We start from the raw sequence: 22471 nt of genomic DNA, 5'->3' as shown, positions 1-22471 counted from the left end.
TACTTTTTTTTATACTGTAACTGTATTTTTCATGCCTTTTCGATATCACAGAGTACAATAATGATGAAGTTAGTGTTCTCAGATGCATTACCGGGAAAACAAAACTAATCATATTATTACTTCCATCAGTTGAATATAATTTAGCCTTCAAATGAAATATTTGTTTGAAAATAACAGTGAAAATATTTAAACTAAAGATTTCTAAGTAAAAAATGAAAATCACTAGTATATTAAGCAACATTGAATTTTAGGTATTCAGAAAGTCTCTTGATATGCCAATTTTGTAATGGTGTTGTGTGCGCTACATTAAGATCATACTTTCGATTTGTTGCATTTGTAATTACAATAAATGTATTTGTTAAGATGTAAAAGAAGTATAGACAAATCATTTGAATTTGCATCCAAAAAATAAGTTAATATCACTCATAATTGGACTTGAATATTTATGCGAAAAACTATAGAAACAAGCTCAGAAGCAAAATGTTTAAACATAAACCCGGTTTAATGGCACTAGGTAAACGCCAAAGACATAGAACATAAAAAACAAAAAAACACGGACAAGCAACATGGAAGAACAGCACAAAACTCCACAAACAGCACAATGCATACATACTATATATCAAAAACTAGGTATGTTTATCAACGATTATTAGGTACCGCCTTGGAACGGTCAGTAAAATGTAAATTTACTGGGGGTTTAAACCAGTTTAAGTGCACTATCCTCACTCTTTTCCCAACAATCCTAAATAAAGAAAAAACGTAAAAGGAAAATATTATCAAAGTATGCATTAACTTGAGGAAACTTAATAATAAAACGAATAATAATAAACGTATAGGTAAACCCCAAGTACTTCTATGATAAGAGATCCCAACTTTATCTGCAGACGGAGGAATACAATTCAGAGCACCTAATGCAAAAACTTTAACTTTTAAAGTCTTTTTTTGTCATATTCGTCTAATTATAATGATCATTTAAGACGGCTATAAATCTATTTCAAAACCAAAAAACTATCCCAAACGTATACAACGAGAGAGAAATGATAAAAAGATAATCCCTGAGATAACCTGTACTCGCTCGAGCGTGATGTAAAACACAATATCCATAACGTAACCAACAAACAATGATAAACATGCACTTTCAAAATAAACGCCCAATATTTTCATCAATACTGCATTTCAGTAATGGTCAAATGACATGAGGTAAAATCTTAATAATTTGCGGAGTGAGTGTAGCGAACGAGCTCTCTCTCTAATCATTTACAGTTTACGTCAGATCATTTAACTGACAAAGACTACATCCTCATAGGCTGAGAAAATGTTAACGCAATATCTGATAAAGGGAGTGGGTATCGGATGAATGGCAGTAGGCGGACAACTAAACGCGCTCGAAAGATGCAATTCTTAATAATAAAGCCTAGACATAATGATCGCCTAATTGCAATTTCATCAGCTGTAAGTGTAGATTGAATTATAATTATAATTGTGTAAACATGTCACTTAATTAAACATTTATTTCAGCCGATTTGTATTAAAGTGTTTAAGCCGAAAATATATCTCTGAAGGTTTTGATTTTTTTTCATTCAGCTAAATTAATAACATAACATGTATTAACATAATTTAAATTTAAAACGTTCGTGAAAAATATAAATAGTACAGGCGATCAACTCATAATTTACAAAGAATAATTGTAATGACGAAAAGTCTGTAGTGAGGTTTTGTTTGAGACGGAGTTTAGGATTAGATATTATAAAAGATTAAGTATGAATTAAGCGCTTTAAAATTCAATTGCAATACACATGCCGCCATAGCTTTGTATTGTGCATTGTATATATTGAAAAAGGGTGCTTGTATCAAATGCCAGAGGTCAGTGTGTCATTGTATATCGCACTCGTAGTAAAGTTGTTTATGGAAAAATGCAACCCATGTCTTTGATATAGAGCAGATATTACTGGCAATTAAAGATACGTATACTACATACTGTTACAAATAAGCCCTTTGCGCACTTCAACTTCTTGTTATGATAATGTTGTCTTAAACGATATATATGTTTTGTAAGGTCTTAAGATTAGTTGTATTTGTACTGTTATCTTTGCGCTGATAACTATTTAGTGATCAAACCACTGTATTCTTTTAAAGTACCCTTGCCTAACATTTGCCTAAACGTTCCTCTATGGAGAGTAGGGAGTGAACACTCTCACAGGTATCTATAGGCGCGATGAAAGCTGTTGTTGTTGTTTTGTTGTTGTTGTTTTTTCTCTATCACCATATATAGAGAAATTGAATAATTCATGCATTTATTCATCTATGTATTATCTATTTGTATGTGTATGCGTATTGTGTATGTTGTGTAATGTGACGATGAGCTGTTTATATGCTTAAGTCAAAATAAATTTTCTGTTCTGTTCTGTATAAAACATTACTCAGTGGTTTCATTTAAAACAGTTTGGAAATTGACTATTTTTTTATAAATATTTAAATTCATTTTAATCTTATACAGTAGAAATTTATTTTTCAACTCAGTGGTTTCATTTAAAACAGTTTGGAAATTAACTATTTTTTTATAACCATTTAAAGTCATTTCTATCTTATACAATAGAAATTTATTTTTCAATAATAAACAAAAACAAGACATAAAATGGAGTATCGATGAACATATTGGGCGTTTATTTTGAAAGTACATGCATATCTATCAGTGTTTGTTGCTTATGTTATAGATATTGTGTTTTACTTCAAGCTCGAGCGAGTACATGTTATCTCAGGGATTATCTTTTTAACATTTCTCTCTCGTTGTATACGTATTAGATAGCGTTTTGGTTTTGAAATGGATTTGTAGCTGTCTTAAATGATCATTATAAATAGACGAATATGACAAAAACCCAAGACTTGAAAAGTTGAATTTTCAAAAACAATCGAAAAAAATACAATTTGTCCGATCACTATAAATTGATCATTCATCCGTCAAGCACAAAGAGGTAGAACACAAACAATCGGACCAGACTCGGATTGTTTAAAGAAAAAGTCAATTTTCTGACATTTCCGGATAAGACCAAATAGTTTCTATTGGAGCATGCAGTATAATAAATACAAAAAGGAGACAGTAAGAACAAAGAGGTAGAACACAAGCAATCGGACCAGACTCGGATTGTCTAAAGAAAAAGTCAATTTGCTGACATTTCCGGATAAGACCAAGTAGTTTCTATTGGAGCATGCAGTATAATAAATACAAAAAGGAGACAGTAAGAACAAAGAGGTAGAACACATACAATCGGACCAGACTCGGATTGCCTAAAGAAAAAGTCAATTTGCTGACATTTCCGGATAAGACCAAGTAGTTTCTATTGGAACATGCAGTATAATAAATACAAAAAGGTGACAGTAAGCCATAGTGACATTTGATACATTGCCAACAAATCAAGCCACTTATTCGTGGCATATATAATGATCACAATCGCTAACGTCTGAGTCTGAGGTTCAGACATAATACTTAAATACCAAAATCATTGTACTCAACCATTTTTTTCTTCTAAACCAGTGCTGGAATGTTTTGCTGTTAATGTTACAGTTAGCAAGTTTTAAAATTATCATATTTTATAATGTTTTACATAATAAAGGAGTTTCAATAACATTTAAAAGTTTGCATTTCTGGATCTTAGTTTCAAACTCACATCCAAGACGTTCCTGAATTTTAGCCCATAGTCAACACTACAGGTGGTAACCCCAGCATGTCTGTCTAGTTGTAATTTCTAGTGATAATTCTCTGTAATAGTTCACTACTGAACTGAGTTAAACTGGATGCTACTGCAGTATGAGGTGTACTATATAATACAAAACTGAAAGTGTCTGAGCGGCACTGTACTATATCATACTGTATTGATACGAAGTAAAAAAAATCATTAAGACTAGATAATCAATAAACACAATAAAAAATAGAACTTAAAGGAATTTAAATAAACTTATCAAAAAAATCAGAGGAATACTTGACGCTTGGCTTAAAGGTGGAAACCGATCTAAAATAAAAAATGAAATAATTTAAACCTTTAAACTTATTAATGGACTTAAAGACGACACTCGTCGTCAAGTTTTACAACGTCATTGTCCGAATTAGGTATATGTATGAAGCTATGCGACATGACGAGAACTTTGTCTGTTAACATACTTTAAACACAATTTCAGGCCTTAATTCAAGAAATTAAGGATCTTAAAACATAAAAAGAAACATGATACTGAAACAAATATAAACGCGGTAAATCCACTTAGCTCTTTTAATAATCATAGAATTATAGCCTTTCCAACGGGCAAATGTTTCTTCTTATTATCTAGAAAAGGTGTTTGGATGACAACATTTAAGCGCCGCGCAAGACAGAAGTGTACATCCAAAAGTGTTCTTTTATACATATAATAAGAATATTATGCATTTCAAAACAAAGAAAAAATCAAAATCAACCAGTATCATTTGTAATGTATTTCTAGAAAATTGATAATGTGAAAGTAACATAACGTAGCATGTAGCATTCTTATGGACTCAGTTATTTCTGCAATAAAGTTAACTATGTGTAATAATTGTTCTCTCTCAAAACGAGCACAAAACATCCCCATGATGAATCATGGAACTCAATTCTCCAATAAAAAAGACATTTATTTCACGGTATTTAATTGGCATCAGGCATTTAGGTATGTTTAAACTTTTGGCTACTGAGCTTGTTTCTGTAGTTTTTCATTTAAATATTGATTTACCACATGGTGTAACATATTATTTACTTTTTAACTCTACTCAGAAAAGGGGTGTCCATTTACTATCTAAATAAACTCACACATTATACTCATACAACAAAATATATAGGCACTATTTGGCACAGTGCAAGATATACCTCCGAATATACCATTTGAAAGTCTTAAGAAAAGAGAATAATCATATGAAGAAGATTTAAGTACGCATGTGCTCAGTATAACTACCTTAGAAAACATATTGATTACACGTTACTGAAGTTAATGAATTTACAAATACATTTAGCCATTAATAGGGAGATATATATATCTTCATTTATGCATAGAGTAAATGAATAAATAAAAAAAATGACAAATAAGTCAAAGACAGTATCAATATTAGACAAGTAAATACAAGAGGCCAAATACATGAAAATCCAATAATAAAATGATGCCGCCTATATTTATAAAAGTGCAAAAGTGATTCATGGCCAATATGTCGGTTTGTTTGTACATATCAAGTTTTTTTTTCGATTATTCACATTTATACGGTAGATCAGTTTCCTATTCCCTTTAACGAGGAGATTGATAACACTGATGTTAAAATTTTAACATCGAATCCGCGACATTTTATAATAAATATAGATGACAATTATTTCATGGTAAAAGATCATAAATTCCTCAAGGATTGTAAAATATATCGACAATTCATTCTAAATGTATGCCATGAGGAATTTCTAATGTATTTCGTCAATGAATAAAATTGTTATTATACCATTATAACGAGGTCTCACAAATAAGAGATCGGTGTACTTGTTAAAAAACAGAAATATGCTTAAACCAAATCTGAATAATTTAGATTCTAATACGCTATAAGCATATAAGCAGACGAATATTTCAATAGAAAGTTTAACGAACAAAACAAAATAGATTGATCAATGTAAGTTCTGCTTATTGAAAATTATCTGTCAATGTAAAATAACCAGTAACAATCAACTCTCGAATCATGAATTTAAAATGAATGATATTTAGATAAACAACAACCTAACAAAGCAAATGCAGATCAATCTCCAAAATAGGATATGTTTGAACATAAACCTAGACAAATCAAAACGAAAAGATATGTCATTGTGTATTTGTGTCGATATCATGGAATTTCCCTCGTATCCGATAGAATGGTATCTTCAAGTTCCATTAACTATGACAGTTCAAAGTATTTATGTGTATATGCGACCGCGTATAGAGCTAATTGCAGAATCAGCAAGTATCAAAAATAAAATTACTAATATTTTTCAACCATTTCAAAAACGATTACACAAGCAAGAAATATTAGAATATTATTTAGAACCACATACGTTTTAAATGTAGAAATACTTCATAATGGCGTAGCTATAGATCAGGTTGCATAACATCGAGAAATATGAAATCATGAAGAAAGTAAACCTACTGAATATAAATTAAATATTTTAACTGTTCTTATCGGTAATTAATTGATTGGCATATATGCCAGATGCATTGTAATTTCGTTTAAATGCATTGTATTGAACATTAATAATAAGTAAGGCTATTGTCGTTAATTTATATGCATTTAGATTATTTGTATTGCATGAGATCCGTATTATTCAAATTATTGAATAATATTTCCTCATTGTTTTGCTTTATTGTACGCAATAGATATTTCATTACAAAACGAATATAACACTAAACCAAAGGGATATACGTTAAACTTTATAAGTGATTAAATTTTGCTTTCATATCGGAATAGTTTTCTCTCTCGCCTGCGGATGTGCTGTGGTTCGTTATATTTTTGATAATTTTGAGTTTTTATTAACTATTTTATCATAAGCTGAGGGTGTTTTTTCAACTATAATCGTTTATATCATTTCAATTCAAAATGTATTTGAATACCTCTAACATTTCTGAACACTCTAAATAATGTTAGCTATTAAATACCTTTTGGAAATTCCAATTCCGATGATAACTGAAAATTCTATGAAAAATTATTACCCCCACCCACCAATATTTTTCATGGAAAAGGTTTGGCGAATATCTTCTTCATATTATTCAAATTTCATATATAATTTATTTTGAATCCTTTTTTTCTGGTATCCTCTCTTTTAGATATGTGTGTCCTGATATGGAAGTCTCCTTTTTATTTCAAATCGTACTAACATTTATAACTTTAATATGCGTAAGAAATCTATATACACAAAAAGTTTTAAAAATATTAAAAACAAATTATCCTTTTCCAAACGGAAGATCTATATAGTCCTTACATTTTACTAAATAAAGGAGTAATTGTCCAAAACGTTGGGAAATGATTAAGAATCCTGTCTATATCTCAAAAATCTTGTACATTTTGGAATAATATTATCCCTTAAGAGTTTGAAAGTGTTTTCGCGAAAACATAATGTTGTTTTCAGACTGTTCATATAAAATAGTATGCTGTTTAAATATATTGCTAGTGTTAATTTTCATTCTACAAGTATACTATTAACATTGTTGTTGGATTGTTTATAGCTGTTGTGATATCATATTTGATAGCTGTATATTACTTTTGTCTTCTTCATTACAAGTTTCATTTTATTTTTGTTTATTGCAAAACATCATTCATTTATTTAATCTTATTTAACAAGCATGTATTTAATGTCACGTACAGCCGGTTTTATCAATAAGCTTGTTCAATATTTTCATTGATACTTGTGTGAAGGTTCGAACAATACCGCTTTTACCTTTAAATATTAAGGATTTCTTTATAATGAAAGCATTACAGCATACGCTCAATTACCATTCATGTAGATATCATGTTCTTATTACAAATAACAAGTAATTAGTTATGTAATTAGTTATTACAGAAAAAATAAAACTGATTCAAAAAGTTCATGATGTATTGTTGCATCCGGTATCGGAGTGCACTCATAATCTATAAAAGATGGCATGAACAATTATATTGATAAATTGAGAAAAACTATTAAGTATTTTCGGTATTTAAAACATTTCTTAAGACCAAATCACATTGAATTAGCTCATATACCACCAACAACTTCTTGTACTTACCACAGTAAAAACTTATAATAGTATCAAATGTTGAACTTTATTAAAGTGACATTCAAAATCAATACATACACAAGTATAACAAGCATCAATTTTGACTGATAAACCTTCAACTACTTACTAAATAATGCATTTAAGGAAAATATTCATTATTGATTACAAGATATTAACCATGTATTTAATAGCAGAAAGCGCAAAAAATATTAAATGATTAGTGAAAGCTAAAAGATTTACTGCGATCTACTAAAGTCTCACAAGGTAGAAATACCATGTTTTATGCTCATTTCTTTCAAATTAAACTCGGTATCCTTCATAAGAACCATTGTTTTCGACATTTGTACATCCTTTTTGGAATATTTAAACAAATGAATTAATTGTGGTAAATATTATTTGGGAGAAATAGTGCATCTTAAAACATTTATATTCCATCGTTAATTATTCTTCTGAAGAATTTGACTACTAACATCATTTTTTTTAATAAAAATGATTGAAGGCATTACTTTGGGTGTATAAATTGGTTTAATTGTCTTTTATAAATTCATATTTAACAAAACCTTTAATACAATCACATGTCGACACTCACTATTATTATATTTTAATACTGATAAAAATAATATGCTTCTTTGAAAATACACCAATCAGGCAAACATATTTTATGGCATTTATGCAACACATTCTTTTGCCAATACACCTTATAACATTACCATTACATTACTTTGTCAAAGCGTCAGCTAGTCAAAGAGAAACCTTAAATAGAAATGAATCAAGGAGAACAAAAAACACAGTGGACTTTTTTTCTGAGATGGCAAGGGAGTGATTGTTAATTTAGGTGATTCTTGCAAAGAGCTACGGAGTGATTTTTTTCTCGACATGAATATACCCGCCTCTATTTCCCTTTAAAGACACCCATCTGAAAATATATAAACACAATCGTTAGATTTTTGCCTTATTATACCTGGAAATACAGAATTGGAATTACGACGATCATTTGCGTTTAAGTATTAATTTATTAGACACAAAATAAACCTTAAAGTCCGCGAAGCAGTGTGGTAGTTGGTCATACTTCAAAAAGATCAAAAATGATATTAATTCAGTTAATTGTTAATTTGCATGTTATGAAATTGCTACAATTTTTTCACAATTCGTTTCCTATTAAATTACTATTCATGAGCACCACAACCTATTCATTGGCACCACAGCGTTCAGAAAATCGAGCATAGTGCAACAAGTATAACAAATAAAGTTCTAAAATTTGTAACGCGGCAACCTTTGGTCACTAAAAAAGCCACATACATGTAAAGAAAATGCTTAAACCTAAGGTATGTGAACAATTCTCACGAAAATCCAGATTTTTACGTTGTCAACACTAACGTCTAGTAAATTATGCAAGTTCTAGACGATCAGATATTAAATTTTATTCAGAACTTTTCCCTTTAGAACAACTCATGGCCATTCCTATGTGGAACTACATTCTCCATTTTTTTTAAATTTACTCGTATAAACCTCTAAAAATGAAAAATAAGAAACCATACTCACTGTTTACATTCATATTCATTTCATTGGCACTATAACGAAAGACGCGTTGGAGCATTTTCAACACATAACAAAATGTTATGGTTCCAATGATTACCCGGCGTGTAGTTAGTGAATTTAAATTTAAAAACATAAAAAATAAATTTAAAGAGGATTTTTCATTGGAGTAGGAGGAAGATGATACGAAGGTAAAAATGAACACAATATGATTAATTAACGCAACTGACATTATACTTTTTTTAATTAAACTTATAATAATTTTAAATAAATTAAAGTAAATTAAATCAAATTTTAAAAACTAAGTTTAAATGAAATACAAATGATAATAATCAATACAATAGGGAAGATCATGGTAAATAATTAAACTTGTCATGAATACAATTCAAGAATATATATTGTTTATTGTTTAACCAACTTCATGTAAACAATTTGAAAAAAAACGCATGAAATTACATTCCTAGCCTAACTCTAGGATCTTAGTTTCATGGCAAATTCATTAGACGTCTTTAGATTAGCACTCTTCCGTGCCAGATTTTATTTAGAATGTAACATTGTATTCTGTTCCCTAAATTATTCATAAATTACAACGTATTCAATCATTCACGATGACAAAATTAGGATAGATGCTTTGCACTGGAGATAATTCTAGAATACATGCTTATTTCAATAATTTAGTCAGATAATCTTCATCCACTTTCTAACATTTTAGCCAGGTCATACGACTCACCTGCAAGATAGTGCCCTCTTCAGAGTAAAAATATAATATCGCCTGCACGGCTCTCGACTGCTGGTCGGAGTATAAAATTAACATCTCAAGGCAGGCAGACCAGAAGTTTTATGGTGTATAATGCAGTCATATCTTCATACCAACGGTTATGGATTGTTTTTTTACAATCCTGGTACCTCTTCAACAACGATTAACTACCCTAATATCGGGGAAAACCAACCATTGCATTACTGTTCTATGCTCACCTAATTTAAATACCTTCTATTCAAATAAATCACAGTCTTTACAAATACCTTTATTATTGCTGAAGTTTGGTTTCAATTTTGTTTATATATGTTTAAGGTGAATGCTGTGTAATATATTGGAATGCGTAACTAGGCTTTACTTGTTCAACTACTGTTAACGTCATGTCGCCAGTTGACGGCTACTTCATTTATCTGGCTTCCCGCCTCGACAAGCTTCGACAGGGAGGCGAAACTGGAACCGGGAATTGGCTGCAGGTTACGTACAACTTTTTGCTGCATATTTGGGATCTAACAATTATTTTCAAAAGTTATGTCGCTTATCCCATAAAACCATATATTGCTGATATCTAAGGCATATTAAACAAAATTATTAAAATGTAACAGTTATAAAACAGATTCAGTGAACAAAAATGAATTAAACGTTAGCATATATAAGTACCATGATTTTACATACCGGTTGAGTTATTGCAAATAATGTTGCTTTATCTAAACGCCTTAATAATCATGTGTTGCTAGTTTGCTTTCAAAATCTTGTCAAAACGGAACATTCGTGTAAGCTGTGATTATATTTTCTATTTTGACCTACAATAAATGCTATTATTTAATTCTTCAGCATTTAGAGAGTTATTCTTTATTACGAACCGTATTTGGCGAGAATTATACACGTTGTTTTCGTGTTCATTTAAAAAAAACACTTTTGTATATAATCCAATAGGAGCTCAAGAGCTGGCCCCTCTGGCGAGCCGTCCTGGCAGAGTTCATAGCCACGCTGCTTTTCGTGTTTATAGGAACCATGTCAGCCATAGATATAGTCCCTTTTACAGACACAGCCGGAAAATTCGTCAGGGTACAAAGTAATTTTTGACCTTTTAAATAGCGTTATAGAATTGTAGTATAGTTATTGCATATGATAATGGTTGTGATGATGATGATGATGGTTGTGGTGGTGGTTGTGATGATGATCATGATGATGATGATGATGATATAACATTTCAGATCGGCTTGACTTTTGGTCTGATGATTGCCGTGTGTATCCAAATGTTTGGTCACGTGTCTGGAGGTCACATGAACCCAGCCGTCTCCTTGGCAATGGCCGTTGCTATGGAGATTAGCCCAGCACGCGCTTTTCTTTACACGGCGGCCCAGTGTTGTGGTGGGGTGCTTGGTTCTCTTCTATTGAAAGGGTACTTGATTTGATTGGCAATAATTTACTAGTATAGAATTTCTTAACTGAAGTAACGAATCAAGAATATAATTCATTGAGACAGTTTCTTAAATAAAGAGCAAAACAAGTGTACAATTTAAGATGGCTGTTTCAAATTGTCGTTTTTGTATAAAATGACTAAACGTTGAAATTAAATAATCGATTTATATATTAAATTAATTATTTCATAATTGTTAAAAACACAATATAGTCCAACATGTGGATTAAATAGTCTGAAAATCACAAAATCACATAACAATTTTAATTTTAATAACCTTATTTCTAACCTTTCATTTTACAAGTGTGACCCCTGGTGATTTGAACGACAACCTTGGACTTACAACAGTAAATCCTGACATAAATGTTGGCCAGGCGGTTGCGTGCGAGCTGGTGTTTACCTTTATTCTAGTCATGTCCGTATTCGGATGCACAGACCCAAACAGAGCCTTGTTTGGAAGTCCGGCCCTTGGTATTGGACTCACTGTGTCCGTCCTTCACTTCGTCGCTGTAAGTGAACGATCTTTCATTTTGCCATATTGAGATAAACATATCGGATCTAACACGAGATGCTCTTTAATACATAATGTAGTCATATGAATCGAGTTAAAAGGTTTGAAGCGAGCGATTAACATTAAATCGACGAAGAAGACAGCTTAAAGCCGATGTGGATAAAGCATTGGTACAACCATTACTAGTATTCTTTTGTGAGCACTGGAGACCGTTCCTCCGATGGACTCAACATTGATATCTTGGTTGACACCCATATGCCTGATACCACTAAACAACTTTTGCCACCACCATAATATTAACTCTGCCTCCGCATGTGATCATTTGCCATTGTAAGTCTTTGTTCAGATTGCCCCCGTTAGTGACCATTTCTTCAATTTGTGCCCAGTATTTGATTTTATATTTATATTTCTTCTGTTAGTAATCATTGCTTATAATTTTAAAAGCCGGTACATTAAATCCATGTTTTGAAATCATAACAAAACAAAGAATATTAGGTAAAATATAAAAAAAATACCAAGACACTCCTACATCAAAACGAAACATACTTGGTCAGAACAAAGCATAATTAAAAACAATCTAAAATTAGTTTCACCTAGTGTGCGTTCGTAACCTTTTTCTGAACATCAAGGACAGGTGGAACTACTTTCGAATGCATTCGAACATTGGTCTACAAATGTTCCTACTGCGCCGATGTGAAATGTGATGTAGACACAACAAATATAGAGGACGGTATTTCAACTTCAAGCTTCTATAAAGGTAAATGTGATATTTACTTCACCAAAAAACATCAATGATTATAAGGTAAACGTCTGACAAAAACATTATTATTCTTAGAAGCGTATCAATTTGAAATGCTGTTTTACGCATTTTATGAGAACAGGAAATTCATCCCCTCCGTACAAACACCCTCGACTTAACTTTTTTTTGTTGTTTTACAGGACAAGTAGAGATTGATGCATTTGTATCGAATTCGAATACAAAAAAAGCGTATTCCGATTTGAGGAGTGTGAGAACCTTTTACTGATATGGAAGTTTTTAACCAACATCCATGTTTTTCTGCTTACAAGTTTCAACGGAGCAGCACCCATTTTCCTACGATTTAATGGCTACACAGAGAAAAAGGTACCGTTATTAACCCTTACTTCTCATCCTGTAATATAAAAGTATGTGAATATGTTAAGAGCAGGAAAATAAAGAAGAAAAACAATCAATAACTGCTTTAAAAAACATGGCTATGGTTTCTGTGCTTACCAAATATCTGGACGTCATAAGTATCTTAAGAAGGCGAAAAAAACCACTTTACACAACAACAGAAAGTCTGGCATCGGCAGAAAAACTAAGAATTGAAAATAGAACTTGAAATGTTGTTTTCAAAGAATCCTGTTTTTGAACCTTATGCCACTTTGAAATCCAACCCATCTCAGTCATCAGTATCATAAAGACAAGTTGGTGAGCGCAGTGATCAATGAGAAGAAGGTACATCAGAACCTCCCCCTTGGAGGAAGACTAGCTTTTCGACTGCAAGTGAACTGGTTGACCTTTTCATAACACATCTTTAAAAGCAGAGGCAAATATATTTGAAAGATGGGGCCACACATAAAGAAATGTACAATGAATGGTTATAATCTATAAACTTACAATGTAAATGCTGCTATTTCAAATAACATCAGAGATGGTTATACCACTAACCTATACCAGTAACCAACCTTCATTAACTCAGTGAACGTTTCCACTTCATTCAATACAAGTGTTTGTTTCTGAACAATGATTAAATTGATTACATTTTAAGCTCATAAAGTAATGATAAAATTAAGAACGTTATTTTATGAATGTAAAATATTAACCTTAAATGCAACTATTGGCATTAATTTGAATTTGGTAATTGTAGTTAGCCTGCATGTGTAATAATGTAGTATATACATTACAAATCATGTTCTACATCTGTAGTGAAATAAGCTATGGAACCTAGGCACATCTGTCTTTGCAAAATGAAATTAATGTATGAATGCCACCTTGTCAATTATCAATTGTTGCGATTAATTTTATATGTGTTATACGAAGCTTGTTTAAGCTTATGGTAGCCTCACTGTAAAATGTACTTTATCAAAGTATCAAGTGTATCCCCTGCAAACCTTTCATGTTACTGAAGGGACTACCTGTTCCTTTATTAGATGTCAATAATATCAATATGTTTAGACGTGAATGCAGTTGTCTTAAAATTCAAGGATATTAGTATGGCATTTTTGTGATTTCAGGATGTGGAAATTGTATAGAACATCAATGAGAAGTAGTATTTACGGACTGTGGACATTATGTTACCTGCCAGCAGTGTGCATAGAAAATGGACAATTGCCCGATGTGAAACGGAACAAAAAACAGTTTTTCGATCATTACTATAATTGTATCGTTTACTAGTCCAGCCTGCTCCACAACATTTCTGAGTGTGTATTTTCCAGAAAAAACAAATGAGAATAACTTTCAGTGTCTTTGAGTCATGATATTTTACAAATATATCGGTTAATTATCGTATCCCTCATTGTATTCCTGCCTAATAGCTATCGCTTTTGTAACTACAGGGATTAATTTGAGTTTTAAGTCAGGATCTCGCCACTTTTACGCCTGACATTAAGTGAATAATTGATACTGTGACCCACCTTCACTATGTTTTTGGTAATATAATCGGCAAAATATGTTTAGCCTTTCATATACTCAATTATGGCAAACGTCATTTGCACTCACTTATGGTGAAACAAGTCATATATAAACGTGTGGTATCTGAGAACTCTATTGTCACTGCATGTCAAGATATATCATTAGCTCAACTTGCAAGTCCAAGCTTGCACTGAATATATGAATAATCAAAAAGCTATGTGCAGTCTTTATCAATTATCTTAAATAAAGTAGTATGTAACACAAAAATACTTAATGTATACTTGGATTTTCTTTCGCCAAATTTCACTCAGCTGAGGTTGAAAGCTGTGATCAGTATATACAATAGTAACAGGTCACAGGGTTGAGGTTTTATAGCATTCAAATAGTCCAAAGACATGAAATAGGTAAAGTGTGATAAATATGGCATTGTGTGTCGATGTAATTTAAAGAGAATGCTTGTAACGTTATCCCAGCTTTAAGGCTGTTTGAAAATCGCAAACTAATTGACATAACGACATTGTAAAATTGTACAAGACATCAATGCACTTTCGTTTGTGTCCCTCATCGTCTTCTTGCATTTCAGCAATTACGAGAGCAGCTTTATTTAATAACCAACCTTCTGTAAAGGTGTTTTCGAAACATTTGTACTACATTTTATAGTTCAGAACAATGGTTACGGTTTATTCCTAAGAGCATCATCTAGTTCACCATTACGCAAAAAAGATCAAATCCACTGCATAATTTCTACAGTGGATACTCTACGATCAAGTGTTTGCTATGTAACTTGAAGCTGCTATCTTCAGTAATCTTTCCTTTACTTTGCCATTGTAATCTGCCTAATCTTTACTTTGTCCTCGAAGGTGTTCATAAATTTACTTTGCAATCTAAAGTGATTATAACTTCATTTTGTCATCGTTAAAGTTATTTGAACTTTACTTTTGCCATAATAAGCAATCATAACTAAACTTCTACATATAATAATATTCTTATTTAACGAATTTTGATGTTTTTTTTGGATACTAAATGCTTCCTAAACCTGGGGTATTTTCAAAAGAATTGAATGACCGCATAGAATACTTTAGGTTTTGGTTACGTTCTCATGTTAAAGTAATAATTTATATAATAGAATATTACTGATTAAGAGCGAACTTTCACTTTCACAAGCAATATAAAATAGATATTCGTTTTACGCATTTGCTAAACATTTGGAGGCAACAATTCGAATCAAAAACATGCTTGATAACAGTGATGGATAGTTAAATGCAAAAAAAAATAATAAACATGTCAGACAGAAAATTGATAATGAGTGTGCAACTAGATTTACATGTTTTTGATTAGTATCGCTGTTCAACAATGAAAATAAATACGGATTCTGTGATAAGACAGTACATTTTTAAGATTGCAGTTAAGTGGTTTCCAAGCGTGTGGATTGTTGAATGATGGCTGATAAATAGAAATATATTGACGGTTCCGGTTTGTAGATCGCATTTAATCAGTTTAAATATATATACTTTACTTAGATAACAACTCTGGATTTTTATTACGTATCCTTCTTATACTCGAAGGCGTTGTCAAGACATTTTTTTTTCATTTGTATATGTAACGGCATTCATTGATTTACTATCACTTGATACTGCCACTGTCACTATTTATGGTCTTGTTAGGCCGAGTAAATAATGCTTATGATTTCTTGATCAGCGTTTTCATACATGTGTACATGTTCGCCTATAAAATCTCAAGTTCATCTTAACCCAGTGCCTTCGACGATTACCACCAACGATATGTGTGTATGACAATTACTAGCATAGACTAGACTAGAAGAACTGACGTGCATAGGCCTTGCGCTGTATCCACTTACTGTGTAATCAAAACAGCTCTGTATTTTTTATGAAAATCAACATCGGATTACTGCAGGTGCATTAGAAGAAGTAGTACGTCAATTTATTTATAGTAATCAAGTGTAGGTTTTTAACTTCTAGTATATGTACCTACGATCAAACTGATTCCCAATGAAGTATATAACTGTATAAATTTTGAGTCCTAAGAGTAAAGTCTCTAGACAAAACTGCTAAAGTAAAGTTGTAAGGCGATGATATTGCAGCGCTGTTAAATATTAAGAAATCTGACATTGTAAACCAGCCATGTACATCTTAGATTGTTTTCGATGGAAAACGTCCGAGTTGTTCCGGTTGTGCACAAATTTTTGTCTGGTTGTGTCTTCTAAAGCGTAAAAATGATTTACTACTGCTTAAATGATTTACATGCACATATTTGATTGTTAACATACGTCCTGGAGTTATTAATAGCCTTTAGGGTATATAGTGAAACATTCAATGCATCATTCCTCAATATACTTTGTATAATTCAATAATAGCGTTTTATTATGCTTTTTGTATTCCAATGATGTGCAACATTGCGCAAAATACATGTCTAAGGAGAGAGGTATGCATAAAGCTCTAAGCTATCTCCTCAATCCTTTATTATAATGTATGTAATTTATGTATTTGCTAAATGTACTCATATACAATAAATGTTGTCTAAACCAAATACATGTATTTTGACATTTGCCATGTCAACTGAATATTTATTTGCGGTAATATTCTTCATCGACTAGCCCTGATTATAATGGGTGCTTGTTTCAGGTTCCGTTTACCGGCGCAGGCTTTAATCCCGCCAGATCCCTTGCAGCCTCGGTCGTCTCGAATAATTTCGACGAGCATTGGGTGAATAACTTTATAAAACGCCAGATTTCTTTTTCTATTCATGTGTTTGCAATAGCTTGGTTATGCATCAATAATGATAAAAAATGATGATGATGATGATGATGATGATGATGATGATGATGATGATGTATTGTGTAAAACTTATGAAAACGACGACGATGAACATGATATATTATTTTTTTATCATCTAATTGTGAAGGTTTACTGGGCGGGTCCGATGACGGGCGGTGTGATGGCGGCGCTGGCCTACAAGTATTTGTTCTCTCCCTACCAGAAGGCACCTTCCTTCTCCGATACCGTCAGAGAACTTAGTGAGTGCCAATCAGCTTTAAAAATATATTGTTCCATGTCTTTAGTATTTATTTCGTTCGGTCCTTTTTGTACATATAATGGTCGATGCCATGTAGCTTCTTCAGGTTTTCCAAAGACGATAGATCACTCGACGAATTATTATAACATATTTTACTTTTAATGTTTAATAAATACTTGAATAAAGATTCCTGTACCTAATTTCTATCTAAGGCCAAAACATGCGGTGTATAATTGAAAAAGTCCCTTTAATTGGAAAGCCTTTAACGAACCTCCTTTGTAAATGACGTCATTCTTGACCATTTTGCTAAGTTACAAGGATAGCAGTCGCCGCGATATCTTAGGCACACCACTTGACGTCAATATATCTTGAGACACACGAACTCACACTGTATTGAATACAAAATTGTATATATTTTACAGTGGAATCCAACAATGTGATCGTACTACCCAAGGACTACTTTGGCGAGCAGGGAAACACAATGGACGAATTTTACAAGTTCTGAACAAACAATTCTATTTTCTCAAAATGGTGCAAGAAGTGTGTATTCTTTTATATCGGATACTAATTTATGTATTCAATTATTCAAAGCAGTATTATAGCATACTCATGCAGCTTAGACACTTTTATATTAAATTCAACTGTGCACTTTTAAAAGCTCTGCTTTATACAACTGTTACGTTTATCCATAAATAAATAGATATGCTGTGTTTGTTTTGTTGCAGAAAAGTTTTAACATATGGACAAATCATAAGGTTTCAAATGAGATTGAAGATTTCAAACAAGAATATGGCAAACTTCATACGCACATTTTTCCATACTTAAGCAATAAAAAAATATTTTACAATGAATGAACTGAGCGTCGATTTGATCAACGGGATCAATAAGTCCGTAGTAAGTAACCCACTACTGACTGCCAGAAGCCTTTGTGGTGTATATACATTTGACGACGCCACTGGGCTATCCAGAGAGAATAAGTATTGTTAGGTTGTCGGGCATAGTGCACAGACAGGATGCAACACAGGATAAAGCTACTCTTGTCCTTTATCAGTGTATAGAACTGAAACTCGTTACACCCGTTTAACAATCCTCCGATTAGTATTTTACTTGACTGAGGACTTAGCACAAAAACGAAACATAATACTCGCTTAGCCTTTCTTAGTGAACATGGCAACTAGACTTTGGTGACGAGTCAGAAATATTTTGGACTGATGAAAATTGTTTTACGGCGTTTTAGAGTGATTGACAAACATACGTTTAAGGTATACGAGGCGAGTCATTTAAAAATGACTGTGGCTTTTGTGACTGCTTATGTCAATAACACGATCATTATTAATTGTAGGCGGGTATACTTGAAGTTCAACTACTAATAATTAATTGACAAACATATAATTGCAATGATCTAAAGAAATAATTGTGCGATATATTAGACCTGGGCTCGTACTTTATCTCCTACTTGCGTTAGTTCAACAGCTTCATGAGCCCTAGGCGCTTCCTTGGCTGATGATCGCTGACGGTATTGCTTCGTCCGCAGTATTTGTTTAAATATAGATAACTATAAGAAGTGAAATCGTTGAAAAGTTGAGTGTTTCAAGAAGACTTTAAGCTAAAAGTAAAAGTGCAGTATTTGATTAGACAAGTTTTATTAACCAAACTTTATTGTAAACGTTTTAAAAACCGATACATTGGTGAGACAAGTCAAGTGCATAATTTCTCCAGTATTTGAAGATTTTAAATTTATGAATGGATTTCACTAAACAAAAGGCTTTTTGAAGTGTGAAAATAGAAAACATACATATTCGTTAACCAAGAATAGTAAAAAAGATACAAATGGTCCAGTTCTGTGTTTGAAGTGCCAAATTGGAGTGGAACATCTGAATCTTAATAGTTTGAGCCGTTTAACGTGTGTTAAAATGAAGTTAAACATAGTTTGCTTTATGGGGATAATTTAAATATAATCTTTGTAGAAAACACATCGTGCAATTGCTAAAGTTGTACATTCAAATTGTGACGGAAAGTTTGAGTCTTTTATATTGTTGAAATATGTGACGCATCCCGGGCGCTGACGTATTGTATCCCGGAACCAAGATATCCATACAAGACCGATGGCCCTATACACATGATTAATTTGTGGCCAGAAATATAGCATGTGCTCATTTTTCGGTAAAACGTTTAAGTAGGGCGAAGAACCTAATATTCAGTTATATCATAACCTTTCTTGTGATCTTAACTCTGACTCCAAAAGTGATAATAACTGTACCACCAAAGTGATCATAAATTTACTTTGCAATCGTATGTTATGAAACTTTTGACTTCAGAAGTGATCATAAGTTAATTTGCCATCGTATTTGATCATTACTTTGCCCCCAAAAGTGATCATTAATTTACTTTGCCTTTGTATGTGATCATAAGTTTACATTGCCTTCCTAAGTGAGTATTTATCTGCCTTCGTGTGCGATCATAACAATGCCTTCGTAAGTAATCATAACTTTAATTCAAAAAGTGATCATAAGCTTATTTTGCGTTCGTATGTGATCATAATTTTGTCTCCAAAAGTAATCATACGTTTATTTTGCCTCTGTATTTGATCATAACTTTGCATCCAAAAGTTTTTATAAATTAACATTGACTCCAAAAGTGATCGTTACTTTACTTGGCCTTCTTAGAAGTGACAATAGCTTTATTTTGCCATAAAAATTAATCATAACTTCAACTTGCTTCCAAAAATATTTGAAATTCTACCTTTCCTGCTAAATTGAGCATGGCTTTAATTTGCCTCCAATTGTGACAATAACTTTACATTGCCTCCGTTATTGATCAAAATGTTGCCATCGAAAGTGATCATAACTTTATTTTGCATCGAAAAGTTACTAGTTATTAGTGAAACTCGTTACACCCGTTTAACAATCCTCCGATTAGTATTTTACTTGACTGAGTGAGGTGAACCCGATATTGACTGATATAGACCGAGGACTTAGCACAAAAACGAAACCTAATACTCGCTTAGCCTTTCTTAGTGAACATGGCAACTAGACTTTGGTGACGAGTCAGAAATATTTTGGACTGATGAAAATTGTTTTACGGCGTTTAAGAGTGATTGACAAACATACGTTTAAGGTATACGAGGCGAGTCATTTAAAAATGACTGTGGCTTTTGTGACTGCTTATGTCAATAACACGATCATTATTAATTGTAGGCGGGTATATTTGGAAGTTCAACTACTAATAATTAATTGACAAACATATAATTGCAATGATCTATAGAAATAATTGTGCGATATATTAGACCTGGGCTCGTACTTTATTTCCTACTTGCGTTAGTTCACAAGCTTCATGAGCCCTAGGCGCTTCCTTGGCTGATGATCGCTGACGGTATTGCTTCGTCAGCAGTATTTGTTTAAATATAGATAACTATAAGAAGTGAAATCGTTGAAAAGTTGAGTGTTTCAAGAAGACTTTAAGCTAAAAGTAAAAGTGCAGTATTTGATTAGACAAGTTTTATTAACCAAACTTTACTGTAAACGTTTTAAAAACCGATACATTGGTGAGACAAGTCAAGTGCATAATATCTCCAGTATTTGAAGATTTTAAATTTATGAATGGATTTCACTAAACTAAAGGCTTTTTGAAGTGTGAAAATAGAAAACATACATATTCGTTAACCAAGAATAGTAAAAAAGATACAAATGGTCCAGTTCTGTGTTTGAAGTGCCAAATTGGAGTGGAACATCTGAATCTTAATAGTTTAAGCCGTTTAGCGTGTGTTAAAATGAAGTTAAACATAGTTTGCTTTATGGGGATAATTTAAATATAATCTTTGTAGAAAACACATCGTGCAATTGCTAAAGTTGTACATTCAAATTGTGACGGAAAGTTTGAGTCTTTTTATTGTTGAAATATTTGACGCATCCCGGGCGCTGACGTATTGTATCCCGGAACCAAGATATCCATACAAGACCGATGGCCCTATACACATGATTAATTTGTGGCCAGAAATATAGCATGTGCTCATTTTTCGGTAAAACGTTTAAGAAGGGGCGAAGAACCTAATATTCAGTTATATCATAACCTAACTTGTGATCTTAACTTTGACTCCAAAAGTGATAATAACTGTACCACCAAAGTGATCATAAATTTACTTTGCAATCGTATGTTATGAAACTTTTGACTTCAGAAGTGATCATAAGTTAATTTGCCATCGTATTTGATCATTACTTTGCCCCCAAAAGTGATCATTAATTTACTTTGCCTTTGTATGTGATCATAAGTTTACATTGCCTTCCTAAGTGAGTATTTATCTGCCTTCTTGTGCGATCATAACAATGCCTTCTTAAGTAATCATAACTTTAATTCAAAAAGTGATCGTAAGCTTATTTTGCGTTCGTATGTGATCATAATTTTGTCTCCAAAAGTAATCATACGTTTATTTTGCCTCTGTATTTGATCATAACTTTGCATCCAAAAGTTTTTATAAATTAACATTGACTCCAAAAGTGATCGTTACTTTACTTGGCCTTCTTAGAAGTGACAATAGCTTTATTTTGCCATAAAAATTAATCATAACTTCAACTTGCTTCCAAAAATATTTGAAATTCTACCTTTCCTGCTAAATTGAGCATGGCTTTAATTTGCCTCCAATTGTGACAATAACTTTACGTTGCCTCCGTTATTAATCAAAATGTTGCCATCGAAAGTGATCATAACTTTATTTTGCATCGAAAAGTGATCAAAATTAAAATTTGTCATTAAAAGTCTAATAAAGCTGTGTGTGCGAATCCTCCTAATTAGTTTGGTAAACTTCAGATACAA

General features: G+C 32.2%; 1 protein-coding gene across 1 annotated transcript; it reads left to right on the top strand.

Moving 5' to 3' along the window:
• The first annotated feature begins 10425 nt into the window (after positions 1-10425).
• LOC128210727 (aquaporin-2-like) lies at positions 10426-18218 on the top strand. The gene is made up of 7 exons (XM_052915081.1): positions 10426-10518; positions 10979-11110; positions 11260-11447; positions 11770-11974; positions 17272-17352; positions 17552-17663; positions 18085-18218. The coding sequence occupies exons 1-7, from the start codon at positions 10426-10428 to the stop codon at positions 18165-18167; spliced, it is 894 nt and encodes a 297-aa protein (XP_052771041.1). The 3' UTR covers positions 18168-18218.
• The last annotated feature ends 4253 nt before the right edge of the window (positions 18219-22471 follow it).

Source organism: Mya arenaria, chromosome 12, assembly GCF_026914265.1.
Source record: "Mya arenaria isolate MELC-2E11 chromosome 12, ASM2691426v1".
Classification (NCBI taxonomy): Eukaryota; Metazoa; Mollusca; class Bivalvia; order Myida; family Myidae; genus Mya; species Mya arenaria.
The sequence above is the reverse complement of the archived record's forward strand: the minus strand, read 5'-3'. Positions and strand labels throughout refer to the sequence as shown.

Bases quoted from the DNA above. Each gene is read 5' to 3' on its own strand.
- LOC128210727 (XM_052915081.1), top strand. From the start codon at position 10,426: ATGTCGCCAGTTGACGGCTACTTCATTTATCTGGCTTCCCGCCTCGAC. The intron at 11,448-11,769 runs GTACTTGATTTG...TCATTTTACAAG, and splicing joins GGTTCTCTTCTATTGAAAGG to TGTGACCCCTGGTGATTTGA. The intron at 11,975-17,271 runs GTAAGTGAACGA...TGCTTGTTTCAG, and splicing joins CCGTCCTTCACTTCGTCGCT to GTTCCGTTTACCGGCGCAGG.